Source organism: Cryptomeria japonica, chromosome 9 (assembly GCF_030272615.1).
Source record: "Cryptomeria japonica chromosome 9, Sugi_1.0, whole genome shotgun sequence".
NCBI lineage: Eukaryota > Viridiplantae > Streptophyta > Pinopsida > Cupressales > Cupressaceae > Cryptomeria > Cryptomeria japonica.
This window is the reverse complement of record NC_081413.1, coordinates 618,612,176-618,638,638: the sequence shown is the minus strand read 5'-3', so window position 1 is coordinate 618,638,638 and position 26,463 is coordinate 618,612,176. Positions and strand designations below refer to the sequence as shown.

Sequence of the window (26,463 nt, the reverse complement as noted above, 5' to 3'; positions counted from 1 at the left end):
ACATGATTAGATACTGGTGCAGGAGCACCTGGGCCAACAAATAATCAGCACCACCTAAAAATATTGTTGATATAATTTTTAGTTTTTGTGTGTTTCCAGTTTCTTTCTTTGTTGGCATCTCTACATCCGATTTCAAGATCTTGGAAGGGCATGGACATCCACCAATTTATAAAGAGGCCTGTCAGCTATCAGCTATTGTAGTCGCAACTGCCATGGATATTCACAAAAATATATTTGTGAAAAGGCTTCTTAAAACTTTTGAGAAAATGCAAATTGAACAACCTCCAAGACCATGCAAAAATGGGAGCTTTGAAATGGAATTTGGACATCCATCAAAGGTATGCATTTGTCAAAACGGCTTTAGACAAAATTGCCAGGTGTAAAGCCAAATTCTGCAAACCTTTGCCAGCATCTCGGAGTCTGCAATGAGAATCTTGAAGCAAGCTAGAAATTCAATGTTGATAGGTGTAAAGAAACCTGTTCTGTTTTCCTTTGACATGCAATGAAGAAATGCAAAAAGCCAGATAATCGTTGATAATTGAATGGACAAGTAATTACAAGAAAGAAAATGTTAAAGTGATAGGAATGGGAATAACAAACAAATTGCAGATTAGAACCTAAGTAATCCATTCATTGAGAAGAGGACAAATGAATGTGAATTGATGGAAAAAGAGGCAAATTAATAAATGCGATAAGAAGAGAGGAGCAGGCGAGCTGCCTAAGAAAGAGCTGTGCTAGAGGAGAAGTTTGCAGTTGGACTGCATAGTGAAAATTTGCTGATTGGAAGAGGGTGTGAGCCAAGGAAGAGGTTTCTGTGAGGGTGAAAACAGATAGGAATAGGCAGAATTAGAAACTTGTGTAGAAGAGGGAAAGGCCAACAAAGGCGATGTTTGACTTGTTAATTTTGCAAATTTGTTGTGAATGCAAGTTTGTTATTGTTGCAATCAGAAAGTTTATTTTTGAAGCAGACAATTTCTGTTGTAGTTTTGTGTTTTGATTGTAGTTTGCAAGCAAGGGAAGATTTGTCTTGCATCAGATACTAGAGATGAAGAAACTGGACCCAGATAAGTAGTTGGAATACCTGATTATCATTCATTACAAGAATTGGATTTGTAATGGATTTTGGTATTTTTTAGGTGCAAGACTATAGCACCAATGAAGATTGATACTGAAGAAATATAGCACCAAAAGTTTAAGGTAACACCAATGTAGGGAGTTGAATAGAATAGAATAGAAGGGTCTTATTGTCTGCTAGGCCAAAGGCTGTAGGACAATGACTTAAATAAAGTACCAAGGTTTCCAACCTAGAAAATAACTCGCTCATTTTTTTTCTGCTATTTATGTTGATGATGAATTCTCCTGTTTTCTCAAGCTCCTTTTAAAACAAATTTTGCAACAAATCTGCTGCTCAAGTATTTGTGCATCTAGCTGGAATGTCACCATATGGTTCTTACCCCAAAATAAAGTGCTTCTCTGTCCCAAATGCCCTGGATGTGTAATAGGCACACATCTTTTCCTCATTCTTTTTTGTTTGTCTCTTCTGTCTGCCTGTGAGTTAATACTCAACTGGGCCATGGGCATCATTCCTCTCCAGTTATTATTTGCTCCTAAATAAGTTTTTTTGATGGTGATCATATGTAAGATTATATTCAGGGTGATATTCTATCGCCTTTCTTCTAATTGCTTTTCCCACGTAGCTGTGTGGAATTTTTCCATAACAAATGTCTCTCTCTTTGTTATCCTTCGGGCATGCATTCAAGTTATGGTACATACTAGAGATAAAGAAACTGGGGCAGATAAGTAGTTGGATTACTTTGATTGTTATTCCTAACAAGAATTGGATTTGTAATAAATTTTGGTATCATAGATGTGTAAGACTATAGCACTAATGAACATTTGATACTGAAGAATTTTGGCACCAAAAGATTAAGGTAATACCAATTTAGGGAGCTGAAGAGAATAGAGTAGAAGGTTCTTAATGTCCATGAGGCCAAGGGTAGCCTGTGGGACAGTGGCTGAATAAGGAACCGAGGTTTCTAACCTAGAAAACAACTGACTTGGTTGTTTTTTTTTCCTGCTATTTATCTCAATGATGCATTTTCCTGTTTTCTCAACCTCCTCCTTTTGAAACAAATCTTGTGATGAATCCACTGCTAAAGTATCAGCATAGCTAGCTTGAATGTCACCATATCCTTCTCACTCCAAAATAAAGTGCTTTTCTGTCTGAACTGCCCTGGATGTGCAAAAGCCGCCTATCTTGGTTGTTTTTTTTCCTGCTATTTATCTCAATGATGGATTTTCCTGTTTTCTCAACCTCCTTTTGAAACAAATCTTGTGATGAATCCACTGCTAAAGTATCAGCATAGCTAGCTTGAATGTCACCATATGCTTCTCACTCCAAAATAAAGTGCTTTTCTGTCTGAACTGTCCTGGATGCCTCCCATTTTTGTTTCTTTTTTCTCATGTCTGCCTGTGAGTTAGTTCTCAATTGGGCCATAAGCTTCTTTGCCCTCCAGTTAATGTTTTCTCCTATATAGATTTCTTGATGTGATCATATGTAGGATTATATTCAAGGAGATAATATTTCTCCTTTCTCCCTTACATTGATAGGGGTCAGGACTTTTTTGATCTTGTTTTCTTAAAAAGAAATTCTAGGTTGAAAGTTGAAAAATCTTATAAACCGCTTGGCTCAATACAAGTATCAGGTATCTTGGTATTTGATTTTCCATTAAGCTAACCTTCAAGGATGTGTGGAACTGGGCAAAGAAAATGTTTAATCAAATTAAAAAGAGGTAAATGGCAGAGACATCTTTTTCTTGTCGAGGCTTCAGGGATGTCTTGTTGGCTGTTCCTCAATTCACATTTTTATTAGTTTCAAACTTTCAGAATATAGTTAGGAAGTTTTTATGGTCACATGGCAAGTAAATAAGAATGAGGTGGGGTGAAATTGAAGACTTCGTGTCAATCCCCAAAAGGGGGCGAATTAAGCTGGAAAGGATTTAAGGCATCAATGATTTTCTTTGGTAACTAAGTGGATTGTTATGTTTTTTGTTGGAACTGGATCTTGGATGGTCTGGATAAGACACAATAACTGGATTGGAAGTGTTTTAAAAATGGTTATCTTTCCTTTGAACCGTTCAAAGTTGAGGTTCTCCCATTTTTTGGCTTGCTTTGGAAAAGTTGCTTTATTGTTATAAGTTAATGCTAGAGCCTGTTATATTTTATGGGGAATGGCTGTTAGCTTTTAGGTCAATTGGTGGAACCTCTGCTACGAAATAAAACTTATGTCAAGGTTGGAGATTGTTCTAATTTAGCTTGGGCCAGGAAGGGATAATAACTTTTGATGATTTGTGTTGGCTCACAATTGACTTGCCTGGACACAACATACAGAAACATTGGACATTCTGAAAATAGTTAGCTTGGAGAATGCTTTTGAAAGCCCTTGGCATTGCATGTTTGGGATCCCCATATTTAGAGAAATCAAAGTTACCCATTATTTGGAAAGCAAATTGAACAAGAATTAGGTTATGTCTGATAAAGATAGAAATTGGTCCTAGAGGTTGAATTCCCATTGTCTAGAATCCAAGAAATGTTGTTTCAGTTTTCAGATGGTTGTTTTTGTGGCAGAAGTTGCCAATTTTTGAAATTTTGAACAGACTTAAGTTATCTCCAATTTTCTGATGGCCTCTTGATCAAACTAGAGATGACAATGCTGATCCAGTTATAGAGATTGGGCAGGGCATGCACATTTCCAATGGCAATTCTCAGATTTCATGGTGCTTGGCAGAAGATGGGGGAATAGGCATATAATGTAAGAGCAATGATAGTTATAATCCACTTTTTGCTGACAATTGAGTTTGAGGGAGTTAGATATTATTAATCGCAGCTGGGTATATATGATTGAGGCAAAGAACTTAGAAATTATTATTTTTTTGATGGGTTAGATATTGTTAATCTCAGCTGGGTACATTTTATTGAGGCGAAGATTTTGGAAATGATTCCTTGTTTGATGGGGAATGAGGAGCAGCTATTGTAGAATGAGAAAGAGGGTGAGGGGCTTGATCAAATTACAGAGCAATGACTGAATATTGTTGAAGGAGTTGAGAAGTCTGGTACAGAGTTATTTTGGAAGGGCTGATAAAGGGAGAAGGCTTACACTTCTTTTGAGCATGTCTTTTTCTTTCTATCTCTGCCTCATGCAATTGTGGAGTCTTTTTCTTTCTATCTCTGCCTCATGCAATTGTGGAGTCTAAGGCATGTTTTGGATAGTGTGGGGAGGGGAAAAGAAGCTATTTGTGTGGGTGATTCTTCTGAGCCATAAACTGAGGTATTGTGTGATAACTTTGATACTATAATGGGCATGGTTTTCATATTTCTGGTATGGCCGTAGATCCTGTTTGCGTTGCTTCCCCTGAAGATCATATTGGTATTCTGTTTGTGTTAATATTTAATTTGAGGGTTCTATTGGGGCCCTCACCTGTAAAATATATTCATTTTCATATAATGCTATAGATACCAAAGCTGGAACTTGCCAGATATCTATCACCACCTAACCATACCAAATATCGCCTACTACAACCACCTTAGAGTACAAAGCTGCAATCCCACAGATCCTAAGCAATTCAATAAATGGTTATATGCTGCCACCCTGCACCAACCCACACCTAGACAAAAATGAACAGCTTTCCATCTGCAGTCTTCAAGGAAAATCAGATTAAAGTAGTTGGAGCCTTCCTGAGCTTGCAACCACCAGAAGTGAGGATATCCGTACACACTCAACTACTAAAGGATGACCACCTTCCTCTGTTATTTCACATTTTGCTTCAGATTCCCATGCACACCTAGAATGCTCCTAAGGTTCCAGACATAACCTCTCTTTTGAATGCACCAATTGAAAAATAATTGAATAAACAATCGGATAACTTTATTCAGTTATAGAGCCATTTAAATAGGCAATTACAAGTGGTGATGTTTCTAAAAAGAAACAATTGCTTCTAAAAATAGAAGCCAAAAATAGAAAACTAAAGAAAACAAAAATTACACTAGTGACCATTAAAATACTAATTAAATAATAGTTAAATATTCTAATACCCTCCCTTAATGGTCATATTCTATCAATAAACTACCCTACAAAAGACACTATAGGTCTTTTGATCACAAATGGAAAGAACACTTTGATGTGGTGGAGACCCTCCCAGGATCTGCAAAGTGTTAATGATCAAGAATACCAGAATCCATACAACCTGATGTTGGGTAAAATAGAAACCTGAAACCACAATTTTGAGGAAAAATTGACAAACCCTCCAAAATTGAAGATACAAATCATCATTTTTTGTGGAAAAAAATGGTAAAAACCCTAAAACAATTTTTGAGGAAAAAACCAAACAAAACCCTGAAACATCGCATGGCAAGACCCAAAACACTAGACATCACGTGGTAAAAGATGAGACATCACACGGTAAAACACCAGACAACATCATGTGGTAAAATACCAGACATCGCGTGGTAAAACCGTGATTTTTGAGGAAAAAATCAAGCAAAACCCTCCCATGATTTTTTATGGCGAAAAATCAGAAAACCCATAATAATTTTTAAAGGAAAAAATTATAAACCCCAGAACAGGAAAACCGAATATAATTTCTTTTATTATTACAGGGCAAAAATTATAAAACCCAAAAATAATTTTTGAGGAAAAAATTAATAAAACCCAAAATATTTTTGTAAGGCAAAAAAATATTAAAAAACCCAAAATAAAAACCCCATCACCAAAGATCATGAAAAAAAAACTGCCATCGCACGAAATACAGAATCCGTCGGAAAATAAGAATCGCGGGCAGAAACCCTACGCTGCAAACCCATCACATGCGGACTGTTACAAACTCCACAATCACTGTGTATAAACCCTCACTTCGCACCAACTAGCAAACAAAAGAAACCTCTATTGCATGGTGTTGCTGAAAATCACGGGTGCACACAAAACAGACTCTGAAAATCGTAGGAGGAGAAAACCCCCCCAAAAAATGTGGAATTCGCAGACGAAAGCCGCCAAAATCACGGTTCAGACTCCAGCAAGGTTTAACAAACCCTAGCCGCGGTGAACCGCAGTCACAGTTGAATTGTGGAATGAAAAACCATTGTCGTGATAGACCTAGACATGTGATAGACCTAGACAAGAGTGCTGAAAATTGCAGGCCAGAATACTCAATGCAGAAGGATTGAAGGAAAGACAAAAATCGCGTCTTAAAAAAACGTTGTGAAAAATATTTTTGTGTGGTCACGAAATTCTTTTCAAGGATGCCCTAACAGAGTAGAAAATAGGGTCAAAAACCCTAGTCCCAAGTGCCTTAGAGAATTCCGACATAAGTCAGACACATAAAAACACGTGTAGTGCTATGAAAAGTCGCTGCTCCAATAAATCCAATGCCAAAAAAAACATTGCGAAAGCCCTAGCTCGCGATTTGATAAAAAAAAGTCTTCAAAACCCATGAACTACCTGCAAAAAAAAAATCAGACAAGGATGCCAAATTTTCCAGAAACCCTAGCTCGCTGAAAACAAATCTCAAAAACTTCACCCAAGAACTCCAACTAATTTTTTCATTAAAAAAATTGATTAAAAAATTTCTGGAAATAATATCTAGGTAGAGGCTAATGAATTTTTATTTAAAAAATTTGGCAAATCCTAAAGAAGCCCATTGACCCGCTTTGATACCATGAAAAATAATTGAATAAACAATTGGATAACTTTATTCAGTTATAGAGCCGTTTAAATAGGCGATTACAAGCAGTGATGTTTCTAAAAAGAAACAATTGCTTCTAAAAATAGAAGCCAAAAATAGAAAACTAAATAAAGCAAAAAATACACTAATGACCATTAAAATACTAATTAAATAATAATTAAATATTCTAATACCAATCCTTCCCAGAATAGAGAAGGCAAAAAAAATGCTAGGGACTCCCAATTGATACTCCTGGTGAATTACATGTAGCTCATCCACACATAATGATAAGTTCTTACAATCGGCGGCCAGATCCTCTTTCTACTTACAAACTGCTTGAATTTCCTTATGGAAGGTCTTTGTTTCTTCACCCAGTTGTTAGATTTTGCAACAATGAAACAAAAACTAAGTTCTAATGCCTGAAAATTAGCAAAAATGCCATTGTAATACCAAAAATTCAATAATAATGCAATTCTATTAATGAGATTTTTTAAATACAAACAAGATGAGTGGATTTAGAGGAAATGTAAGGGGAGAGGAAGTGAACACCTCATCCAATAGGAAGTGTAACTCCTGAATCTACAAAAATGTTAAGAGTAATTTCTATGGAAGAGTGGGACACCTTGCAGATCAAGACTCATCCTTTGACTTACCTAAGCAATCTAAACTAGGTGTATTGGAAAACACATTTTAAAGTAAATAAAAACGGAAACAACTTAGACCAACGCCCCTCTTAAGTGTGAATTAGATGGGTCTCAATAAATGTGTAGCCATTTTGGATATTCATGTATGAAAAATGCCTCTTAAAGAAAGAACCCCACACCCTTTCGAGAAGAGAGAGTAGCAGGCAGGCCCCAAGGGAATAACCTCCTACACCCCATCAAAGATCATAAATGAAGATTCTGCTTTTGTAAAGGGTTTGCTGAATATGTCGACAATCTGCTTTCGCGTAGGAAAATACTGAAGATCAATGACCCACCCTTGATTCAACTCTCTAATATAGTGTATATGGACCTCTATGTGTTTGGTTTGTTGATGACGGACTAGGTTCCTAGAGATTTAGATTGCACCCTAGTTTTCATAGTGTTGTGACGTATTCACACATCGCCCCATTACAAATGGGGACCCCTACTTTTTGCTTTCTAGGGTTTGTTTTTCTCAGTCTTTTAGGGTTTTGTCTGTTAGCCTTTGCATTTTGAGTGTCGCCAGGGGGATCACTTGGATAGCAAGCTTTGCTTGAGCTAGGTTGAGTCTTTGGGGCCCCAGAATTAGGGTTTCTTTGAAAGTCTTCCTTAGGGCCTGGTTTTGCTCTTGTTGCTAATTGTGTCTTGCTTGGTGAGTGAGTATCATTCTTGAAGGTCGAGCTAGGTCAAGTTGGTGAGTGATGAAGTCTGGAATGTCATCCTGATCTTCAAATGCCCTGAAATTTGGCTGTTTGGAATGTCCCGATCCTGAAATTTGGCTAAGTTTGGAATGTTCTGATCCTAAAATTTGACTAAGTATGGAAAACTGAAGAATCCTCCAAAAACTAGATTTTGCAATATAACTCCTGGAGGTCCGAAACCACTCTCAAACATCCTGACAGTATATATGGAATATAACTTAAAGTATAAGAAAGAAGAAAGATCACTTATACTTAAATGTTATATTCCATAAAATGATCCTGACGGAGAGACCAAAATGTCAAATTTCGCTCCTGACCCTTCCAAAGGGTCCAAAGCGAATTTCGCTCCTAACCCTTCCAAAGGGCCCAGAGCGAAATTCTCCATAAGACATTCTACTTTGACCAAAACCTAGAACTAACGCATTCCTAGGCTTGAATGAAGGTAAAAATGCTTGTTTGAACGAGGAAATGTGAAAATGAAGTCAGGATTTGAGCCCAAGGATGATTTTCGCTCCCGACCCTTCCAAAGGGTCCAGAGCAAAATTCATTTTTCTCCACTTTGCTCTTTGACATGACCAAGTTTGTTGACTTCTGGGGCGTGATGGGAAGGTTTTGATGCACATTTGTCTTTGAGAGGAGATTTGAGGTGACAAAATGATGGAAATTAGCTTAAAGTAGGAATTTCGCTCCTGACCCTTCCAAAGGGTCCAGAGCGAAATTCTTGAAAACCTCATTTTCTCCCTTGTTTAGACCAATGTTCTAGTTTTGAGGTGATGAGATGTGAAAATGTGAAGGATTTTGGCCAAGATTAGGAATTTCGCTCCTCACCCTTCCAAAGGGTCCAGAGCGAAATTCTTGAAAACACTCATTTTTCTTTTAGCCAAAGTCAGGACCAAGGTGGAAATGAAAGGAACGTAGTCTATGTTTGCCTTCCAAGGAAGATTAGAGTTTGAAAAATCAAGAATCAAGGTCAAAACATGATTTTCGCTCCTGACCCTTCCAAAGGGTCCAGAGCGAAAATCCTTATATCTCTTGTTTTCTTCCTTGTTTTGGCTAGGCGTTGGCATGATGAAGGAGGAATTAGTATGTTCTTGCCCTGAGAGGGAGTGGGATGCTTTAGAAAATCAAGTTTTTGCCTAGGAGATGAATTTCGCTCCTGACCCTTCCAAAGGGTCCAGAGCGAAATTCATTATATACTTCATTTGCTCCCTTGTTTTAGCTTGAAACCTTGCTCCTTAGATGAAGAATGATCTATGTTTGCTCCCAAATGAGATTGAAAGTTTGAAAATTGAACAAACAAGCCCAAATCATGATTTTTGCTCCTGACCCTTCCAAAGGGTCCAGAGTGAAAATCTTCTTAGACCTCATTCCCTTCCTTGTTTGACCAAATTTTGATTTGCAAGGTATCTTGAAAGGAAGAATGGACATGTTTGGCCTTTGGAAATGTTTGAAAGCATTGAAAAATGAACGATTTTGGCCAAGAGGGTGAATTTCGCTCCTGACCCTTCCAAAGGGTCCAGAGCGAAATTCTTGGAAACTCATATTTTCTTCTTGGAGATGGTCAAATTCTTGAGTTTTATGGCATGGTTAGAAGGACTTTGATGTGTTCTTGCCTTTGAGTATTGGATTGAGATAATGGGGTAGTCAAAACAAGCTCAAAATAGGAAATTCGCTCCTGACCCTTCCAGAGGGTCCAGGGCGAAATTTCACCAAAACGACCTTTTTTCCAAATTTGTGACAAGATAGTTGCAAACTAAAGTGAATTGGGATGGAAGAAGTCTTTAGGAGTAACTTCAAGTTGCTAGGAAACATTGAAATTGGAGGAATTGAGCCAAATCAAGAATTTCGCTCCGGACCCTTCCAAAGTGTCCAGAGCGAAATTCTAAAATCCACCTATTCCTTTCACATTTAGACCAAGCTAGGCCTAGACAAAGATGATAGAAGCCCTCGAGATTACCCTTGAATGGATTTTGGTCTCCAAAAATGATGATTTTGGGCTAGAGGAAGAAATTCGCTCCTGGCCCTTCCAAAGGGTCCAGAGCGAAAAACACCGAAACCATCCTTTTCTCCAAATTTTGTGCTAAGTCAGGCCTGGACTAGGGTGAGAAAAACTATTTGGAATGCCTTGGAAAGATGTTTGACCATCAAAAGTGTGAATTTTGAGCTAAAATGAGAATTTCGCTCCTGACCCTTCCAGAGGGTCCAGAGCGAAATTCTGGATAGGTCATGTCTCTGGCTAGGTTTTTGAGCGAATTTGACTTTTTAGGCCTTGTGAAGATCAAACCAATGTTGCCAAGTTGGGAAGTGGATTCAATGTGAGGGAGTCCAGATGAAGTGAGGTGTGAATAGGCAAGCAAAAATTGAATTTCACTCCTCACCCTTCCAAAGGGTCCAGAGCGAAATTCATCTAAATCACTATTTCCCCTTTGTGTCAAGACAAGATTTTGTTTCCTAAGGCATGAAAAGACTGGAGGGAGGTTATTTAAGCCTTGCAAAATGAATTGAGGTAAAGGAAGTGTAAAATGAAGCCTAAAGAAGGAATTTCGCTCCTAACCCTTCCAAAGGGTCCAGGTCGAAATTCCCATTATCACATAATTTGCCCATGTGAGAAACCAAAAGGATGGATCCCTAGACTTTGTTGGACTAAAACAAGCATATGCTCACCTTCCGGAGGATTTTGAACTCAAAAAATGGAGTAATTGAGGCCTAACCAAGAAAATTCGTTCCTGACCCTTCCAAAGGGTCCAGGGTGAAATCTTTTGAAACTCCTATTTTTCACCTTGTTTGGGCCAGGCGAAGAGCTGGTTGTGAGGTAATGTTGAAAAGAGGTCCAAGTTGGTCAGGAATGCAAATTTCGCTCCTGACCCTTCCAGAGGGTTCAGGGCGAAATTCTTATAGGGCCTGTCCCTGGGGAAAATCTTGAGCAAGCTTCATTTTAATATCTTTTGTTGATGACTTAAGGTGTAAAATACTATGTTGAAATGAATTTATTATATGTTCTTAATCATCTTTTGATTTGTTTTGCAGAGGAAAGAAGACCAGATCAAGGACGACCATCTCAAGTCCAGCATCATTGAGGATGACCACTTCCAGCCCAACATCATCAAGGACGACCTCTTCCAGTCCAACATTTGAAGGAAAGGTACACCATCCATCCTGCACATCAAAGACAAAGGAGGTCAAAGCAAGGGTCCGTTGGAGAAGCAGATAGTTTTAGAAGAGTTAATTGAAGTTAGCTTCTCAGCATCACCAAATTGAACATCAACCAAGTGTCAAACAAGGTGGCGTCCCAGTCATCATCCCTCCAATTGGATTGGTCCACCTCAACGTGTCCAAGTTCAATGTACCTAACTCATCAAAATGACACAAACTTCGATGTACCTACCCCGGTTATCCATTGGTCGAATATTCCAGAGAAGACATGTCCAAATAATGCAATTATTTCATTGGCCAGAATTGAGTTTGTTGTAACAAACCCTAATTAGGGTTTTCATTGTAAAATCTCGGCCATTGATCTCAAGTTGATTTGAGCCATCGAATTGTATTGAGGGCACTATATAAGCCCTGGCTCCTCATTTGTAAAGGCTAATAGTGAGTCAATAGTTAGAAGGTGGATAGTTAGTTCTTAGAGGTTAGAATAGCTAATAATTAATAGCAAATAGAATAGTAGTTAGAGTAGAATAGAAAGAGAAGGCAAAGATTGTTGCCAAGATGTTGTTGTAAAAGACTTGTAAACTTCATTGAAGAAATGGTGAAATCTATGGGTCGATTCAACAATTTGCATGGTCTCTATACTTCTCAGATTTGATTTCATGTTATTAGATGAGTGGAAGAAATGTGTTTGATTGATGGTGAAATTTGTATATCCATACTACTAGCAGTTTGTTGATTGCAGACTTGCCTTGTGTAGTAAACTGGAATCATCCAGCTTAAGCTTAACTTCAATTGTCGCTTCTTCACTGATATGCATCAGCCTGATGGTGTCTATGCCTATAGCGATGATCTAAACATCACAAAGCTTTCCTCCGAAGATCGCACTAACCTTGTGGAGATGGTCCTAGGATGTCAAAACAAGACTTAGTTAGAATTTCATCAAAAGTCATTCATTGCTCCTACATTCTTAGTGTCAGAATTAGATCCTTCCCTCGCCCTCGTCCTTTTTTCCTTTTTTCAAAATCTAGGCTAGTGAAATCCTGTGTTCCAGCAATATTCAAAGCAAATCAAACGTTTAGTCATCAAGTGTAAGTCCCCTTGTGATTCCAGCAAAATCACATCATACCACAGAGAGCTTATCCACGAGTAGAGAACCTACATACAAGAACCTTGGATTTGCCTCGACTGATCCTTCGGCAAGATCTTCAGCAGTCGGGAAACTTTGCTCAAGAGAGGATAAGGTGCTTTTAGGTATTTTATTTTGTGTTTGGTCGTGTACAAAATACACATCAACACATAGTAAATGATATATGGTTTGTCGAAAGGGAATGCCAAATTTGGTGAAGATTTGTTGAAGCCAGATGGCCTGTAGACAGCATTTATAGCTTCTTGGTACTATGCTTTAATAGAAGAAAGAGCAATATCATGTTGTTTCTTGCTCAGCAACAAACACTACGCTAACACTAGATTCCTTGTACGATCCTCTTGCTGCATATTCTTTTTGTCTGAGCTGTCCAACTGGCATACATTGCAGCTTGACGTACTTTCTGGATGATCCAATCCAAATTGCATTCATGCCATAAAATCCTCTTAATAAATCTTAGTGCCCGCAGATCAAAGATGGCAAGGTTCTTTTCAAGTGTCTATTTGAGACTGCTTTGCCATATAGAGGGTCTTTTCCCTTTCCTCTATGATGCTGCATTTTTATACTTCCCTGTTTGCAATTATAAATACTCTGGTGCTGAGGGAACAGAAAGGCACCCCTAGGAGTTTGCTGAACAGAAACACTGATCTCCTTTTGCTGCTTCCTCAAAATAAAATCCTTCCCACATGCAGAAGCAGGTGAAAATGCAGAGGCTTTAATTTGCTGTCTGCACAGACACCTTATTTTGCCACATGTATACAAAATCGTGGCCACTACCATGCATCCTCTACAATAAACCACCTTAGAGATGATAATAATCGTGCTCTGATATTTCCTCTTTGGGATAAAGAAACATTCTCAAGGACCCTGATTTACAAGGCAGGGCCGCTTTAAAAAGAGTACACAAAGTCTAAAGGGTGAGACATGATTAAGGCAGGCAGTTCGTAAAAATGATAGGGATAAATCTTTCCCACAACTTAGGCCTCTCACTGACCAAATCAGGGAGCAAAAGCTGATCTATTCCAGCAGTAGCAAAAGAATCAGCACACTGCACACCTATTACCTTCCCTATAGCTGTGTACAAAGAAAACCTCTTTGAATTTTCCACACAGGCTGCATGCCTCCAAAAGGCCATAGTTTAATTTTCAATTCATTGTGGAACCCTTTGCTAATCCTGAAATGATAACTTGAGGATTGCCTTATAGAATCAATCACTTAGATCCGATAGATTAAGTCAGCTAAACTTCTTCAAGCAGGATCTCCAATTCTGCCTTAATGTTGGTTTTGGTCTTGAAAAAGAAAAACCCACCATTGATCAATGGCACCAAGGCTTCCCCAATAATGATACTTTCTCTTGCCAAACCAGGATTTTCCCTAGAAGGTCCATTACAACTGGTCTTTGGGAACCTATCTGGAGGTTTATTTGAAGAAACCAACGATCAACAGTTCATTTTTCCTTTTTCTCCATTATTGGGGCATTGATTTGGTATTGCTATTTCAAGATTCCTTTTAATTTTAATTGAGCTGCCTATTGCTGCCACTGCCTGTTTGGACAAAGTTAAGGTTGAACTTTGCCATCCTATATGACTCTTGAGTTTTACTGTAGAACTTTAGCTTGTATAAAGTGAAGACTGAACTGGTCAACAGGATCAAGTGTAGGAAGCTGGTATTGAGGATTCCTATGATGTGGTTACAGTGATCTTGGATGATAAACATTAGAATTTTCTATTTCCTTTGTTTTTTTTGATGTGGTGTACTATTTCTTATAAGTATTTTGGATCAGGTCCGTATACTAGAATAGTGCTGTGACCTGTTCAGCTCCATACCCTTTCAGCGTTTGGTATTGAGCTCTAGTAGAAAGTTGAAAAAAATCCTTTCCTTTTTGTTTTTCATTTATGTTGAGAGCATTTTATTGAAGTGCTAACAAAAATAAATAAAAATTCAGATTGCCATTGGTGGCCAATGATTGAATGAGGTTGGAGAAAGAACAATGGGCTGTAAATAACTTTCACGCTTAAATTCATAATGGTTACCTGTTTGCTCTCAAGAATATGAAATACTGAGAAATTATGGCATTGTACAAAAGAATTCCACTGAGCCAACTTGTGCTTAAAAAATATCTCCCTTTATTGTGTGGTAGTCAAAACTCAAACCCATGAATGTCGCCAAGTTCTAGTCTACAGAGTTATAAGTCTTTATTGGAATCAATGAGCTTAAAGTAGTTGACAATTTGAACGACTTTAAAGGACAGAAGTGTAGGAGAATGACTTTATCATCTGCTCTCATTCATGGCACACAAAATGAATGATTTTAGGAAAAAAGGAGACTATTAAAGCAAAAATTGCATTCAATTGGAAATTGACAGGGTCATCAATATTTTTCCCCGAAAAATCGTGGGTTTTTTCCAAAACTATTGACCCGAAAATCATGTAAAAAACAGTTAGGTTTACCCACATGATTTACTGGTGCAATTTTTCTTGCATTTGGTTTGTGATTGGAATTTATATGCATATTTGTGTGGCATATTTACCATTCGCACAATTTTTTCCGGCAAATTTGCAACCAACACAAAATATAGGGCTTTTTTAATAAACTGCCTAGATTTTCTATTTCGAGATGTCTGTTTTAATTTGCCTAGATTTTCTTTTTGGAAATGGCACAATTCCAAAATTCGAGGTGGGTGATCAAAACCGTACCACAATAGGTACAAAATTTTATTCTTGTCACAATTCCAACATGCTTCTGTGCTGCTTTCTTCCTTGTGATTCTGTGAAAGTTGGCCTTGGTCTTCCCTATATGCTGTTTGCTATTGTCTTATTCAAAATCTGCCAGCCTTTGAATGCAGGCACACATTCATAGCTAGTAAACCCTTCACAACACCTTAAACAATGAATATTATAACAATTGGCCATTGCAGTCAGCAATTTTTAGTTTAGAAAAACTTTGTAGCAACAATTCAAATTTATAACAGTCATCCCTTTACAGCATTCATAATAATCAACCCTTACACAGCGATTTCATCTTTGGTTTTCTTCTCCTTCAGCAATTAGTTTAGCATACCCTCTTCAAGGGCTTACTTGCTCTAATACCAACAGAAAAACCAATGGACAGATTTTGAGAGAAATATATGGCACAAACTCTAATATGTGTATGCTTGTATTTATTATTGTACGGGGAAGTTATATTGATACTTGTAACTGACATTTGTAAGTTACATTTTAGACATAATTAATGTGTTGTTACTTTATCATTAAAGTAAGCAATAAATGTTTATGTATGGAATATAGTTTGGCATTAAATTATAACTTTATCTTTAAATATATTTAATTATCTTTATGGAACTTAAACTTCAGAAACTAAAAATATTCTGAGTCATTCAATCCCATTTTCAATCAATGGTGAGTAGAGTTTCTTGAAATAGTAAAGGTAAAATGTGTTAAAGTTCTAAGCCATTATGCACTATGAAGTATGCTTTGTGCAATGTACATCAGCAAGATGAATATAGGCAACAAAAATCTATTTTTAATAGTTTTTTAACACTCTATTTTATTTGGATATACTCTATTTTATTTGCTCCCTATATAGCTCTATGCTGTGGAAATGCCTTTAAATTTAGAAAACAAGTAGTTTTTGTCTCCTTTCTACATTTATGTACGATTTCTTAATAATCGGATTTTTTCAAAAAATCTTAATACTTTTGATTTGCGTATTATTTCCCCAAAAGATTTTTGCTGCTATGGTTAAAACAGCTGTATAGAGTAGATAAAAATAAATTGAATTTGCTAGACGAATAGGAACCCTAGATGACATTCTTAGACTTTTTGCCTATATCACGCATGTATGGGTTTTTCTTATGTAATGAAAACATAGACACATTCCACTATATATTCAGATCATATTCCTGTCAGATACTGATTTATTAAAAGGTAGTGCAAAGAATTTATTGTTATTTAGCCAGGATGTAGATGTAGATGTAGATATTTTGTATAAATTACTGCACATGTCCAAAGTTTGTTAAAGGGAATATGGGCATATTGATTAGAAAAACAATAATCATAAGTAGAATCAAGCAGCACAAGTTTCTCATGTGCAAAAACAAGGTTGCTTTTTATTCGTTCATTCAAATTCCTGAAAAGTCTTGGTTATTAATGACGTAGAGTAAATATACCTTCAATTGTGACATTAGTTCCCTTTACAAACATGCAACATGGAAATTACCTTCGAAGATGTGAAGTCAACTATATTTCATAAAGGAAAGTGTTTGGGCATACCGGCATACAACCCCATGCTCAATTAAACTTAAATTTCATGCAAGGTATTTATTCAATTTCTAGGAGTAACTTCTGAAATTAGTATCTTACAATAATGGTTTGCACGTCTAATTAATTAAAAAATTTCAAAAATTGGTAGAGAATGAATTAATATTCTTCCTTTCAACTAGTTATGTGGTTTCTTGAAACAAATGAATGTGCATATATGATCACTCTAACTTTATTGAGTAAGCTGTTTATCTTGGCTGAAACCTTCTATTATTATAATACTACTACTTGTTTTAAATCTGGCCACGTTAGTAGATAATGAACAATTAATGTTGGGCCCTGTTTAAAAAGGATATTGCAAAGGATATATGCTATCTAGAAATATGAGTATAAGTGGAGATTTTAGTATAATAGTTAAAATCAATTATTTTCTGACCAATGTTCCATTGTGTTTTGGGGATGAGGGCTGTGATGCCAGGATGGTAGGGAGAACATTTCAGGGACCACAGTCCAAGGGCCAATTTTTTGGAATGGCGGAGAGAGAGAGAGAGAGAGAGAGAGAGAGAGAGAGAGAGAGAGAGGCATTATAATAGCAGCAATGAATATATCATGATAGCAGAATAACACAGCAATAATCTGAATTTCTAATTTTATTGTTCAAACTTTAAACTCAAAGTCTCAAGCTTCAAATTTATGATAGACAACATCATAAAAAATATGGTTTTACTACTAGCTGGTAAGTACAATATGCGTCATCTGGGCTATCAATATCAAAGGGCTAACTATGTCACTCTTTGGGTAAAGCTGCGGGTCATGCAATAGAAGCTCAACCAATTTTTGGCTGCACATTTGCATTGTCAATCTACCTAATGTCTTCAAGATCAACATCCTAACGTGCTGTTGGAATCTGTTGATACTCAGTAGTCTACGATCTCAAATTGTCAAGGCACTATGAACTACAATTAGCTTCTCTGCTTGTCTAGAGGTAAGCTTGTTCCTCTTAATTGAATGGATGAACCATAATGGATCAATTCCTCCCTGTAGTATAGGGACTAACAATATGTAAGAGTATATGAATTGCAAGTTGCTTCAACTCCAGTGTGTCGTTTACTCAAAATTTGTACTATTTAATAGGGTTTTAATGTTTTTGTGCAATAATGGCCTTATTTGTCTCAGCCTTTGGTTTGCTGAATGTAGGACCTTAAATATCATAAAATTAAAGCCATCACTCCCAAAGCATGGTTGCATACTCAGTGCTATACATCTTACAAAGGGCCTTCATAAACCCTTCCATGACCTTATCATCCTTGGAAGTAAGAACTCAGATAGATCTAGGCATGTAACATTTGGGTTTAAGAGCATAGGCAACCATATGCAGAGGGATGTTCATTGTGTTCCACCTCTTTATGGCAACATGCCCAATATGCTCCTCATAGAATTGTAATTCAGGATCCTTGTCACAAAATTGTTTGCCTCATTTTTAAGCATGCTATCAAAGGTCTCATAAATCTCTCCAAGGCTAGGAGAGTCTATATTTGCATTCTTGATTACCCCAACAAGTGATATGATCGGGCAAATATATTTGCAAGCACCATTTTAAAAGTTATAAGATATTTAACAATATTTAAATTTAAATTAAAAATAAAAACAAAGTACAAACATATGAAATAAAAGTTTCTTACTTGATATTGGACTCACTTATTTCACCTTTCACAAGCCACCATAAATTGTAGAGCATTTTGCTCCTCCAATATTTTCTTTAGTAAAGTCAAATAGCAAGCATATCTAGTTTCAATTGTTTGAAGTATTCATTCTTGAATAAGATTGGAATAAGACAAGTGAAGAATGATAGTTACATACAAACATTTGTATGTCTAATTTTGGCCATCATTTTCTTAATACAAGTGAAGAATGATAGTTACATACAAACATTTGTATGTCTAATTTTGGCCATCATTTTCTTCATCCAATCTATTTTTTGGATGTTTTGGATGCATTGGAGGTTGAGTTGGGAATATTGTTTTGGGTCTCACCATGGTGTGTGGAGATCCACATTAGGTAATTTGCATTGGAAGATGCTTTTGGGTCGTCTGGTTGCTGAGTTTCATTGTTTATCTACACGTTTCTCTTAGAACCAGCGTTAGGGTATGCGGCTCGTTGGAAATTACTAAGAAGGATGCGTGGTTGTTTTTGGGCCCCCTCTTTCTCCTGGAGTGGACTGCATTGGATATTATTGGTCCGAATGGCCTAGTTTATGTAATTTTATATACTCTCTAATTGAATATATGCTTGCATGAGGATTTATGTGATTTGCTCCTTGATGCTTGAAGATTATGGTGGGATGAAATGCTGCCTTGAATGCCTGAGAGTGCTTGATGAATGCACGAATGATGGGGTAAGTATTTGTTATATCCTTTAGGTGAAAATGAATTGATAGGATGCTTTTATATAGGGTTCCCTAGGTAATTTACCAATTAGTCCGACCTCCAACAGTCGCATTGAGGCATGGGGACCAAAAACCATTAGGGAGAGAAAGTGCACCGCCTTATTTAAATTAGGGCCTGTTTAAGGAGGACCATGGCACCCTGGTCCAGATAGGGGCATCCCAAGCACCCTTCTCCTCCCAAAATAGGGTAAATAAGGTTGGATTCAAGAGGCACAGTCTCAGGATAGGGTCTGCTCAGCCATGCACATGCCAGGTGACATCAAATTTGAAGTAAAAAGGGCTAGAACGGACCTAGGGAAAAGCTAGGATGGACCATGCTAAAGTAGGGGCACAAAAGGTGGTGTAAATTGTACAAGGTTACAATTTACGACGCTACAGAAAGGAATGGCAATAACAACTTGGTAATAAAATGTGAAATGATCATAACCTATTTTTGTCATTTTAGGGTTGAATAAGGGCATGGAAGGGTTTGTGGGATCCCTACATCCCTTTCAAAACTTAATTTTTAAGTGATGAATGATTTCTGTTCAAATACTTTATAAAATTTTGCCATCGGGGACAATGGGCCATCCCTAGGACGGTCAAGGGATGTCTTAGATGTCTTCGACAGACATAGGAACCACCAAATGTACCTAAAGCATTTCCTTTTTCTGATGAAGGTTTTAAAACGTTTCAAAGGTTTGCAGATTTTTGGGGGTGCTTAGTGGATGCCCCTTGCTGGCCTTCTATACCTGAAATGCCATTAAGGACATGGACAGGGTTTGGGTGCTAAGGACGTGTCCCCATGGAACACAGAATGTGATAAATCATCTAGTGTTATTGATGTACCTATTACAAAAGTAAATGCAAAATATACAACCAATTTTATTGGAGCAGCCACTAAATTGTCTTGCTAGGATTGAAATGAGTTTGTTTGCAGCTCGGGCATATTGCAGCAATTTTTGGTAGGATTTGGGCCCTAGATGGATGATACTCTCCGTTTCTCTTTGTTTTATATAGAAGGGCTTTATATCATAGTAATAAAGTTTTGTTAATATTCCAAGTAAAGTTGCTCTATCTGAATTATTTTTCTTTTACTTTCATAATGAAGTTAGTCTCAGCTAAAATAAATCTTATTTCCATTAACTGAAATCTGCTTTGAGATGTTTCATACAATAAAGGTGCTTACCATCTTATACGTAATTGGATCCTGACCTAACTCTACAAATTTGATCTAATATCAACTAAGTAGTCAAGAATTTTAACTTACGAGGTAATAATTTTTCACTAGGTCAAACTTCAAATGGCAACTGGAATGCATCAATCTTATCTTTATGTTTTCTGCTTAATTCTGAATGAAGCATTTTTCATTATGGTTGAAAAATTTTCATATCAAAGTTTTGTATTTCAATGTTTTTTTGCCATTTGTCTTCTTGAATGGTACAATATGCGGTCCTTTTTAAGTCAATCCCTGTTGTGGGTAAATTGGTGTAGCATTTAATTTCTATTTAGGTGAAGATTTTTTTTTTTGTCAACTTGTAAAGATGAGCATTTTACACATCTGTCATTACATTTTATGAACTGCAGGTGAATTTTATTATTTGTTAGCATTTTCATTCCTTTAAAAGTTGTCAGTCCTCATTTAATGTTTTCATTCTATTTGAGCAGATTCTAACTTTACTTATTCTCACATCTGGAAGAGATCCTGGAATTCTCCCTCGAAATGCACACCCTCCTGAACCTGAAGAAGGTTATGATTTTTCAAGTACAACCCCTGAGGTAGGAGGTGGGCAGACACCACATTTACGACTGCCTCGCACAAAGGATGTTGTGGTCAATGGAATTACAGTGAAAACAAAGTATTGTGATACCTGTATGTTGTATAGGCCTCCACGCTGTTCCCACTGCTCAATATGCAACAATTGTGTGGAGCGCTTTGATCATCATTGCCCATGGGTAGGGCAGTGCATTGGACTGGTATTCTATCTTAACTTGTAGATGACCAGAATCAAGTTTTGGAAATTTTGGACTGAACCCTAGTTCATATATTGTTCAATTTCATTCTAGCAAATACTTGGCATGATCTATTAACTATTGTCATTTTGTTGGCCTTTTTATGCTTTTGATCTGGTGTCTTGGTCATTCCCATGCAGCGCAACTACCGCTTCTTCTTAATGTTTGTCTTCTCAACTACACTGTTGTGCATTTATGTATTCTCCTTTTGTTGGGTATATGTCAAGAAAATCATGGCAGCAGATGATGTTTCAGTGTGGAAAGCCTTGTCAGACACACCTGCATCAATTGTGCTTATAGTCTATACATTCATTGCAATGTGGTTTGTTGGGGGACTTACGGTGTTTCATCTTTATCTGATTGGTACAAATCAGGTGAATTTTCTTTGTGTTCCATAATCAGTAAATGCATTCTGTTTTTCTTTTTGCAGTATTAAACTTGGATTAGAAAAATGCCGTGGTTTCCTCTTGCTTTCATATTTGATTTTTAGCCATTTGTCGAGCCTGAATCATTATTATTTCAGACCACATACGAGAATTTCAGGTACCGATATGATAGAAGAGCAAATCCTTACAACAAAGGAGTAATACAAAATTTCAGAGAAATATTCTTTAAAAGCATTCCACCATCAAAAAACCAATTTCGAGCTATGGTACATCATGAATCTGCACTACATAATATTTCCTCCTCTGCTGTAAGGGACAATTTTCTTCGTCCTAATATGGGAAAAGGAGGTGCTGACCTCGAAATAGGTGGGAAGCCACCATGGCCAACTGTTACTCCTGAATCATTGGCAGACTTGGAAGGGGGTCGTGATGGCAATGTTGGTTTAGAAAACAAAGATGGCTACGAAGACACTTTTGCTCATGCTTTAGGCCGTACACTACCTGTTGAAACAGCAGAAGGAAGAAGTGGAATACATCCAAGGCGCTCAAGCTGGGGCCGCAAAAGTGGGAGCTGGGAAATAACGCCTGACATTATTGCCTTGGCTGCTGGAGTTGGTGAATCAAATCGAATTAGTGGAGATATCACTCCTCCAGGGAACCGATAAGTAAGTAACATGTTCTAAAAATGCTTTTTATGCCACAATTATATGAAATCAATTTGCTGTACATCTTATTTTCTCTTTAAAGCTTGCCATCTCAAATTTTTTTTGCTATGCAGGAGCATATCTTTATGAAACACAACTTTTGCAATGTTGCCCTGATAACAAATGTCATATCTTCAGATGATGGACAACAGTAACAGTTCAAGGAACAATTTTCAAGATTGCACAAGGCATATATATTTTAAGATATAAATTTAAAAAATTGGCAATACCAGAAGCAGGCAGATGTTGCCTGCATATTGTAAGCATGATCGTGTTATTTGATTGAGGTGTTTGTTTTATGCATGTTGAGGTATAAAATTAAACTGCTGCATGTGTAACTCCTTGCATTTCCTTGCTTTGCATAATTTTTGATGAAAGAGATGTGTACCTTTCTGTACTAATTCTTGGACTGTTGAGATATGAAAAAAGGGCTGAAATTCAATTTATGGTTCTTTCTAAGATGCTGAAGACAACAGTTGGATTGAATATAAGATACTTGAATAGTTAATAATTTTTCTTGCCGTAGTTTATTTCTATATTGAACCTTTTGACCTGAGACATCCATCTTGAGAAATGAAAATTAACACTTAGAAATACGAATTAAAATCTAAAATACAAAGTCAAATCTATAAATCAGAATAACATGTTTATAACTTAATAAAAAATATAGCTATAAAATCCATATTGGTAATTATGCTATTGATTTGTTTTGAAAATAAATATTTTGATGACCTCCGAAAAAAATAAAACAACTGAACCTCAGATGAGAAAAATGATGTGAAACTGTTTTGAAGGCATGTTGTTTTAGCAGTGCGTGGAAATGAGGGTAGTTGTAACCTTAAGGAATGAGGAGAGCAGTGTTTTAACAAACGGCACATTTGGTGCTTCACATCTAGCATCTTCTTGTAAAAATTTATTGTTTATGTATATCTATAATTTTCAGTCGAATAGGTAATCATGGAACAGACAATGCTATCACTTCAGCAAAGATAGAACTCTTGGGCATGTGATGCTATATGTCTACTGAAATGTTGATTGATTTGACCATTCTTATGGAATGCCATTCTTTCATTACATAGTGAGGGTTAGCATTCAAGGTAACTGTTTGTGTTTTTCTTCAAACAAAAGATCCCTTTGATAGGAAGGAAACATCTTTAGGCATGTAAGACGTTCCCATTCCCAATTACTGGCTAGGGGGTTGAAGAGGCATCTAATTGATTCGGTGACATATTTTTGTATATGTATGTGTGTGTTCATATATATATGACTGTGCACGAGCATGCAATGGTACAAGTAGATGCCTCTACATCTCCTTGGCATGCAGCTTTGGGACGGAAATTGGAAATGGTAACCTGTCATATGTATATGTTGAGTGTATCGCGTTATGCAAATATTAAAATGGCTTCCTTTATCGGAATAACAGATAGACTAAGCAGCCCAAATAAAGCAACGTAATAATGTGCTTAGTAAACAATGATCTTGGAGTTACAATTTAAAAGAGGCATTAGTGTATTGGATTGGTTGTGCCTTGTTCTTTTGAAGATTGGTTTTGTTTTGAGTTACCCAAGAAATGATGACAGTGAATTTGGTAAGAGTATACAAAAATCTGATATTATACAAAAATATCAGATTGGAAACCTCTTCGTATGCTCCAAACATTCATTTCCGACACTTTTGGCTCTAGATTTTAGATCTAACTTCCTCTTTGTATCTCTATTTTAGATCTAGCTTGTTGTATCTGTTATTCTTTCTGTATCAACTATTATTTCTAAAATCAATCATTTTCTATTGTAATCCTATATTTCATACACAGAAACTTCACACTCTTATTTTCATTGCAATAAAGGAGTAAAATCATAATGGTCAGCTCTCATATTAAGACTATAATCGAGCCTATCCATCTTCCAATGTTATGCAAGTTGTCTTGTTACCTTCTGCTTCAACTCATTCAAAACTCTTTATGTTCTATTGTTGTCCACTTGAATTCATTCTGATCTGCTCTTGTTGTTCAATTATTGGTGTACAAAATAGTACAAAAAACATTGATGAAATTTTGGTATAAACTTGTTAATCCATGAAAAAATATTACATCCCCAATGCTCATTAGTGTTGGCCACTCCACAATTGGCCTTACTTTCTCTAGCTTTATTTTCAATCCTTCAACAAAAATGACAAATCCAAATTGAGCAATTATGTTTCATTTAAATACACTTTTTTATGTTTATCAACAACTTATATCTTACTAAAAATAAAATATCATCCAAGTAAACAATTATAAGCTTACCCAATAAATCTTTCAGAAACTAAAAAGAAAACACTGACTAGGAATAAGAATTTTTTTTAGCAGCATTTAATAATGATGTAATGTTATCATGTTTTAACTACTGCTTCTATAGCTTCAAACAATTGCAGTAGCTACATTTTTGTCATTGTCCCTATAAATTGTTGGGGAAATAGGAGACATCATGTTGATTAAGATCCAAGGGACGAGTAATCTCCCTTAGATTGCTAAATAAAAAGATAATCTAAATGAACGAAAATGGTGCTATAATAAACATAAAAAACCACCTTTTAGATTCTTTAGATCTTCATAACTTTTTTTATTTTGAAACTTATTTTTTAATAAGTAAATATAATCATTTTACAAAACATGTACATAGGAATTATTTTACTTGGTTCAAAGGGTGAAGTTATTGTATTGGACTAGGCATTAGATGGAAACACAAAACAAGTAATGGGTATGGTAACCATTTACTTTAATGCTTCCCTTTGTAGGTAACATGTTACAAAGAAATCATTTTTAAAAAAGGGGCGCCCCCTTAGTAATCACAAATAAATTGTTTTGGAAAAAAAAGGGGCCCTAGAAAGAGTTATGTATCTACATAAAAAATTCACATAAAACCTAGATTAGAAAATAGAAATACATATGTATTATGCCTTGATCTCATTTGAAAATAAAGTATTCATGTAGCGGGTCTTTAGTACTCAAACAAATTGTTTTGACAAAAAAGGGGCCCTAGAAAGAGTTATGTATCTACATAAAAAATTCACATAAAACCTAGATTAGAAAATAGAAATACATATATATTATGCCTTGATCTCATTTGGAAATAAAGTATCCAGGTAGCCTAGGGGATGTAAGAATGGTAACCATTTACTTTAATGCTTCCGTTTGTAGGTAACAGGTCACAAATAAATAGTTTAAAAAAAAGAGGCCCTTAGTAATCACAAATAAACTGTTTTGGAAAAAAAAGGGGCCCTAGAAAGAGTTATGTATCTACATAAAAAATTCATGTAAAACCTAGATTAGAAAATAGAAATACATATATATTATGCCTTGATCTCATTCGGAAATAAAGTCTCCAGGTAGCCTAGGGGATGCAAGATGTTCTTAGTATGCATATGTTTGAGGATAGGACTTATGGAGTGTCTAATAAAGATCATGGTGAATATATTAATAAATAAAGATTAATCTTTCAAGAGAGTCATTCTACTAAGGGGGATATGAATAAAATCTCTATGAAAACTTGTCAAGATAAAATATATTATTTATATACTCAAAAGAATCTGATGGATATATTGCTTGATTCCCTAAGCTTTTTAGGCCAAATTCTAAGGTGGATTTCAAGAATTTATTTTATATTATTTACTCCTAAAGACAACAACCTTGATGCGCTCCCAATAGGGGAGCATAGTCTTTAGAGAGTGACTTGAGACTTTAATGATCCCAATGATTCTAAATCTCTATCCAAAGCATCTATGTCTATATTGATAGATGCCTACCCCATTTAAGTAGATGTCTATTCCAGATAGATAGATGATATCCTATCTCATATGGATAGATGCATGACCCATATGGTTATATGCTTGTCTTGAATTTGGATGAATGATTATCTTGTATGTATAGAAGTACTTGAGCTTACAAATGAATGAACAATTAATAAATGTTAACAAATAATAACACAAAAAAAATAGTGGTATTTTTTGGTATAATTTTTGGACTATTACATTCACAGAGAGCCTTAAGGTCCAACAGGAGGGATGAACTAGCAAAAAGGAAGATTTTGTTTAGGAGTCAATGAAGGCAAGTGGTAAATATTGTGATGTAGTAATAGTGGTAGTTTGGAGAACTTGGTCTTTATGGAAATTTATGATTTAAAGCTAGGGAGGATGAGGTCCCCATACTAGATTGGCCAGTTGTACTAGCAAGATCAGGTTTTGGTAAAGGAACAAAGTTGGGTGAGATTTAATATCAAAGTGTACCATGATGAGGTGTAAA

General features: G+C 36.3%; 1 protein-coding gene across 1 annotated transcript in view; it reads left to right on the top strand.

Annotated features, from left to right (window-relative positions):
* Positions 1-22,630, top strand: part of LOC131063695 (probable protein S-acyltransferase 7) — a 33,887-nt gene extending 11,257 nt beyond the window's left edge. Inside the window, exons 3-6 of the mRNA XM_057997586.2 lie at positions 20,750-21,058; positions 21,235-21,468; positions 21,618-22,145; positions 22,259-22,630. Coding sequence (XP_057853569.2) covers positions 20,750-21,058; positions 21,235-21,468; positions 21,618-22,145 — 1,071 coding nt within the window. The 3' untranslated portion in view covers positions 22,259-22,630. The remainder of the gene's footprint in view (positions 1-20,749; positions 21,059-21,234; positions 21,469-21,617; positions 22,146-22,258) is intronic.
* The last annotated feature ends 3,833 nt before the right edge of the window (positions 22,631-26,463 follow it).